Source organism: Sesamum indicum, linkage group LG8, assembly GCF_000512975.1.
Source record: "Sesamum indicum cultivar Zhongzhi No. 13 linkage group LG8, S_indicum_v1.0, whole genome shotgun sequence".
Taxonomy (NCBI): Eukaryota; Viridiplantae; Streptophyta; class Magnoliopsida; order Lamiales; family Pedaliaceae; genus Sesamum; species Sesamum indicum.
The window spans coordinates 12469161-12476130 of record NC_026152.1 but is presented as its reverse complement, the minus strand read 5'-3'; the positions used below and the strand labels follow the sequence as shown (position 1 = coordinate 12476130).

At 32.8% G+C, this 6970-nt stretch overlaps 1 protein-coding gene and 1 long non-coding RNA gene across 2 annotated transcripts; both read right to left on the bottom strand.

The window, feature by feature from the left end:
- LOC110012470 lies at positions 3927 to 4513 on the bottom strand. Its single transcript, XR_002287697.1, has 2 exons — positions 4368 to 4513; positions 3927 to 4205 (listed from the first exon to the last, which is right to left on the bottom strand). It is a non-coding gene; the product is annotated as an uncharacterized LOC110012470 (long non-coding RNA).
- On the bottom strand, positions 4557 to 6651 carry LOC105168675 (40S ribosomal protein SA-like). Its single transcript, XM_020696037.1, has 4 exons — positions 6458 to 6651; positions 5016 to 5278; positions 4673 to 4910; positions 4557 to 4570 (listed from the first exon to the last, which is right to left on the bottom strand). The coding sequence occupies exons 1-4, from the start codon at positions 6588 to 6590 to the stop codon at positions 4557 to 4559; spliced, it is 648 nt and encodes a 215-aa protein (XP_020551696.1). The 5' UTR covers positions 6591 to 6651.

Sequence of the window (6970 nt, the reverse complement as noted above, 5' to 3'; positions counted from 1 at the left end):
AGGCCAGATTTTGCTTTCATCGTTTTCAAATCACCGGAATAGCACCTGCAAAACAGAAGAGAGACACTTGCACAAATATGGGTTAGAAAGTGAAAAGAATACTAAACAGAATTAATAAACCATATATACTTCTTATTTAGTGATCATATTTGCATCCTCTTTATTTTTATCATCTTTTTTGGACTTTTTACAATCTTTAATAGAATCTCTTTTTCTCCACAATTATAACATCTTCTATTCCAAGATTTTTCATCCCTAATTATAGATTTTGATCTGATGTGACTCCTATGTTTATATTCAATATTTCTATTTTGGTTCCTCCTCTAACATGGTTCACTTCATTTTGGGCCTGATTAGCAGTACTGGTTTTAAGGCCTATTTTTTTTACTTTTAAAATCATTAATTACAGTATCTTAATTTACATTATCCCTACCATATTTTATAGCAACTTTTACATCACCATAGGCTTCAGGAATAGCATTTAATAGCACAATAAGAGAACAATCATCTATGTTCTTGTCTCCAATTAGTTTAATGTCCTGAATAAATTTTGTAAAATCATCCAAATTTTCCTCAATGTTTTCAAATAAATCTAGCTTATAACAGAAAAACTTTTCAAGCAAGAACAGTTTAATAGGTAAAGAAGTTTCGGTATATAATTTTTCTAACTTATTTCACAAATCTTTAGCAGTTTCTTATTTTTCAACTTTTCTTAAAACTGTATCAGAAAGATTCAAAATTATAGAGGAATAAATATATTCATCATTTTCTATTTTCTTTTCTTTAGAAACATTTTTAGAATATTTTTTTATTAATAGCTTTGAAAATCTTTTGTTGAATTAAAATCCCTTTAATCTTTTGTTGTCAAATAGATAAATCAAATTTTCATCAAATTGTTGCAAAATATAACCAGCCATAACAATATAAAAATATTAGCAACAAATGCAGAAAGATACAACTGAGACAAAATATCAAATGATACAAAATAATATCAACAAGGAACCTCAGCTTAACTTCAACTAGATACCCAACAGCCTCAAAGGCTCAGCCAAGTGAAAGATAAGCAAGGTAATAGGTCAGGGTTTAGGAATAATCACAAAATCAGTAAACAATATCGAACTAAGCAGCAATATCTAAAGCACTTAGCAAAAAACTAATTTACGATATCAAAAAAACACTAAGCAGAAAGATAACATAATAAGCAGAAATATTCCAAGTACTTAGCAAAACACCACAAAGCAGATTAAATAAGATTCATTAAGCAGTACTTTTTATGCACTAAGCACTAAATAACTTTTGCACACAACAAAAAGTATTCGCACACATCTAAAGTTTTCAGATTTTTTAGAAACTAATCAACACTGAACTATTTTTCGCTCAAAGCTATATTTCATATAAAGCGATTAATATCATTTTTTCAGCACTAAGCAGAAACAAAATGCAGCGATATCAAAATTATGCACACAACAGGTCGCACACAGCGAGTATCACAAAGCCAAAAGAATCAAGTTTTCAAAAAATAATACACACAGTAGTTTAAGAATTCGCACACTGTGAGAAAGAAAAAACAGACCCTCAGAGATAAGCACAAAGTAGAAATTGCAGAAATCGCACAAAGTGAAAAAGAGAATTATTTCGCAATAATGAAAAATATAGGAACGATCTTACCGGTGTCGGAGACAGAACCTGAAGGCTCTGATACCACTATTGGGAGTTTTCCACCAGTGATGAGCGAAAATAAGTTAAACCGTAACTCAACTATTACAAAGAATAGTGGGTTATGAAAAACCCTAAAATAATACAAATCGATATTACAGAATAAATAATGCAAAATATAGTTACAACACTAAATCAGTAAATGAAGAACAAAATAGAAAAGAAAGATTAACGGCTCAGGGAGCCATATCCATGAAGGGGGAAGCCCAAACCCGCCAAACGCCGGCAACCACTACGGTTGCTTTGGCCAATACCACAAAGGCTTTGTCCACAAAGGACCACTCACTTAGATTTCATCAAGAAATTAGTTCACAAAGAACTTTCAATCAACAATAGGGAGAAGGAGCCTTTTTTTATCTTGTTCTTCTTTATTAGAAAACCACCAAAGATATATATAGGTGAGGATCATTGATATAGGAGAGAGGAAGGCGGCGGTGGAGAAAACCGAGAGAAAAAGGAGGGAGAGATGAGACAGTGACATAAGAAATATTAGGGTTTTCATTCTGTAAAGAGAGAGAGTGAGAGACCCATTTAATTAGGCAAAGAACCATGTCGGAGGAGGAGTGTGGTGGGTAATGGGTATGGGCCAAGTCTTCCAAAAATAGATTGGGACGGATTTGGACTGGGCCTATCAAATAGGTCCTTGGGCCACATTTTATCAACAATATCAATCACAAATATATTTTCATTGCAAATCCCAAATAAAAGCTTTTTAAGAAAAATAAGTAAGATACTTGTGAGCGTATACTTATAAAATATTTCAAAGAGTTTATAATCTTTACAAAGTTGTTTGGTAATTTTATTATGTAAAGAGCATATAAGATCTCAAATAAGATGCTTAAGATTTTATATTCTCTTTAAAAAATAAAATAACTTCAATCCATCCTTCTGTGTAAAATTTTTTTAACTCTTTAATTTAAATATCTAATAGACCAGAGCACTCACACCAAGTTAATATTCTACTTGTACTCTTTTATCCCATTCAAACAATTATATCTATTTATATAATTTTAAATTAATAATAATTTGATTATTCTTCTGGCTATTATAATAGTATGACGAGCTTAGTATCCCAAACACTCTAACATTCTATTAACTCTAACATTTTATTTATCCAAACATATTATAAATAAAATTCGACATTTTTAGGTTTTTAAAACGTTTTAGAAGATGTAGAAACTTATAAGATGTTTCAAATAAGTTCAACCCATCTCGAAGTTCCATTAGACAAAGTACGAAGTTTCCAACTTATTTTAAGATAGGGTGAATTACATTTTACTATCCGAACTATGATTATTTTTATATTTTGGCATCTAAATTTTTTTTTTGTGTCAACTTACCATTCAACTTACAAAATTTTGCGCTTTATCATTTATAATTATTTTTCAACTAATTTTTTTATCGGAAAAACATCACATCCAGTGTAAATGAGATATTTAACGATTATATGAAATGATATTTTTCGCATATGCACAACATGTAATGTTTTTCCAATAGAAAAATCAACAAAAGAACAATCATATATGGCAAAGTACAAATGATAAGTTGATCCCAAAAAGAAAATTTCAATTGCAAGCAAAATATAATTTAACCTTTAAAATATCATTTCATATTAATTATAAAATTATCACTATTAATATTTTATAAACTCTATAATTTTATTTTACACGACACTTCAAATGCTTTTTATATATTATAAATTTTAATTTTACCGGACACTTCAAATGCTTTTTATATATTATAAATTTTAAAAAAGTATGATAAGATGAATGCTTTTTATATATTATAAATTTTAAAAAAGTATGATAAGATGTATGAACGTATAAAATATTTTAAATAAGACTATGCCAGACACCATCTAAGTTGCCTCTTATTTGGAACATAAGAACGTTTATGTGTTATTTATAATTTTATATACTTGGGTATACTTCTAAGATAATTCCACGTTACAGCCCATTATTTCTGGATCCCTTGCTTCGTATATATATATATATATATATATATACATACATTTCATCTTATCAATGCACACTGTACCAAGTGCATGTAAATCACAATTTATGAATAATATATTATCTACTTATTACGAATTAAAAAGATTAAGTTCTAAATTATTTGTGAAAACTTATTTTTTTATATTCTAAATTTTAAATTATTTGCAGTTATTTCCTTAAACAGAATTGTTTGAAAGCATCAGCAAAACTTTTAGGCCGAAAAAAAAAAAATCCCTCTATTTAAATTAGTCATAGAACTCTGATCTTAGCCAAAGCCCTATAAAACTCTACTACAAAAATTCAACATTGCCAACAAAAAGAGCAAATGAATTTCAAGAAGAAAGTTTTAGGGAGGGGATCATGAGAAGTAAATGGTTTGAGCAAATCTCATTTACTCCCAGCCACTTGGAGCAACAGCGGGCGCTATATCTACAGCAGGAGCTACCATCGGTGGAGCAGCAGTTGTATCTCACCCATCAGCGGCCACACCTGCACCTACAATTGTATCAACACCTTTCAGTTGACATATAAACTAGGATCCTGATCGTTGGGAGCAGACTTGAGTGAGAAAACAAAACATGCAGCATCTGCTACAAGATAAAAGCATGCCAGTAATCTCACCCCACCAGTTTCGTTATAAATGAAGTATATACTCACCTGCATCAGCAGTCCAACCACTTGCAACCGGTGGAATTGGAGCAGCCATATCAGGTGTCCATTGTGCTTCTGGGATTTGACCACTCGACCAATCAGCACCAATTGCAGCAGCAGAATAATCGGCATAGTCTGGGAGAGCTGGAACTCAAACAATATACACCAAACACTTGTAATCAACCAACAATTTCTCTAGTAAGGCAAATCTGTGAACATAACAAAGTCAGAAAAACATGAATTGAAAAATATGTTTGTAAGATAATAATGATCACAACCCAATGCCTCCGCAAGAAAAACGACGCATTTACAATAAGAAAGCTTTAAGAAACTATTCCGGAGACATCTCACCATGACATCCCATTTGTGTCCAGGAGCAATGACTCCACGCATCTGCAGCACCATCCTAGCCAAGAGCCAGAACAGGCAGCCGATGCTGTGCTTCCCCTTGTTATTGGCTGGAATGCCAATATCCACATAGCGCATTGGAGAATCAGTATCACAAAAGGCAATTGTGGGGATGTTAGACAAAGCGGCTTCTTTAATAGGCTGCACATAAAATTGGAGTATCAGAATCCTGATAAAAGATGATTCTGAATCTATCAACAATTTAACATTTGAAAGTGCAACACACTAACAGTCAAAGGTAATGACCTGGTGATCAGTTCTTGGGTCTGTAAGAATGAGCAACCTTGGCTCGTTGAAAGAAGTCTGAAGCTGGTTGGTGAATGTTCCAGGGGTGTGACGTCCTGCAATGGCGTTAGCGCCAGTGTATTGTGCAAACTTCAGGACAGCTCTCTGACCGTAGGGTCTGGCAGACTGGACAATTATGTCCTGGGGATTCTCAATAGCAACAATAACCCTAGCGGCCATCTGAAGCTTTTCCCATGTTTTCCCCAGGTTGATGATATAAATTCCTGAATGAATAAAACATCAAAGAAAATACACAAAACATGAGCCAACAAATAATGGATATAAGTAATGTCAACAGCACAAAAGCCAAGCATACAACACAATGATGTCGTAACAATACAAAAGTAATTACATTCAAAAAACTTCTTCACTATTAATTTAAGTATATGCAACTAAAGAGAAACCCTGGATACCATTCAAATCATGGTTCAAAGTATGGCCAATATTCAATAATGTTGGCCGATATATATTGCAATCGGCTGATAATATCCACTAATGCCCATTATTCTCCGAGTATATATGTATCGCCAATAATACCCGATAATATTGGATAATCCCGCCAATACAATGATATTATCAGCCGTATTGGGATATCATTGGTGATAATATCGGATAGCAACATATAATCGTGAATGCCATATGAATTAATGAAATTTAGACTTCCTTTTTGAAAATTCTTTGTAATATAATTTACTTAATGTAATATTACATGTATAATGAATATTTTCATATTACTTTTGCTAATGAGCTATTTTTTTCTACAACTTCAATTTTGAGAATAATGTTTAACTTCTACTATACACTAATGATTAGTAATTTATGTTAATTACATTTGATTTTGTAACTTTATTAATTTTTAGAGTTGTTCAACATCCTAATCCCAGTATGCAGCATCCAATGTGGAACACTGCCTACTCATATCAACACCAATACCGGTGCATTGACTATGATTGAAAGAAGAAACACTTGTCAACACATTAATGCCAATCAACCCCACTCCTGGCAGACAATTCCAAAAACTCACCCCCTATAACCTATTTTAAAGAAATAATAGTAGAAAAGGTAAACATAACCAAAACTTTATTAAACAACAGAGTTGTGTCTCCCCAGCCTATAAAATTCAACAGCAAGCTGAATCTACTTAAATTTTATAAACAAGTTAACAAAACTCCAAATGTAGCAGATGCTGAAAAAATGAAGATATACAGAAACCTAACTTTTTAATAGCTTTAAGTCCCACTAAAGAACACCAAATTACCTCAGAAACATAACAGAGCACGATCAGCTTTCACATCGTTGCAACAACAAGCAAACTAACACGAAATATAAATAAACAGACGATCTCATCACTCAACGTCAAACGAAAACCATTACACAGATTAAACTGCGATAGGTATAATTACCATCATTTTGGCGCTTGAAGACGTAGCGTTCCATCTGAAAATCGCAGTTCTTGGTTCCGAGGTGAACTTCAGAGGCCAGCATCATCCTACTGTCGGACTCCTTCGTCGACAACACCCTTTGAGCAGTCGCCATGGTTAAACGACTCTCTCGTGTCCTCCTCTGCTAGGTTTCGCCACTACTGCTCTACCGAGTGCGCTGCAAATGGGAGAATATAAATACTGCATAAACTCTAAATGACGGAAGCTATGCATTTACTGGGTCGGGTTTTGTTTGGATTATGTTGGATCCACATTTGAATGGATCCTATCGCCAATTTGGTTGGGCGCAATTCGGGCCAAGACCCATTCAAATCAAAAATACACTTTTTGGGGCTTCAGAGAGACGAATCCATGTAATTTGAAATCTAAACTTGACGACTTTTTAATTCGATATTTATACTTTTTTATAATTGGTAAAATACACGCGCTTCGCATGTGGAGCGTAGTATTTTTTTTAATATAATATTTTTTTAT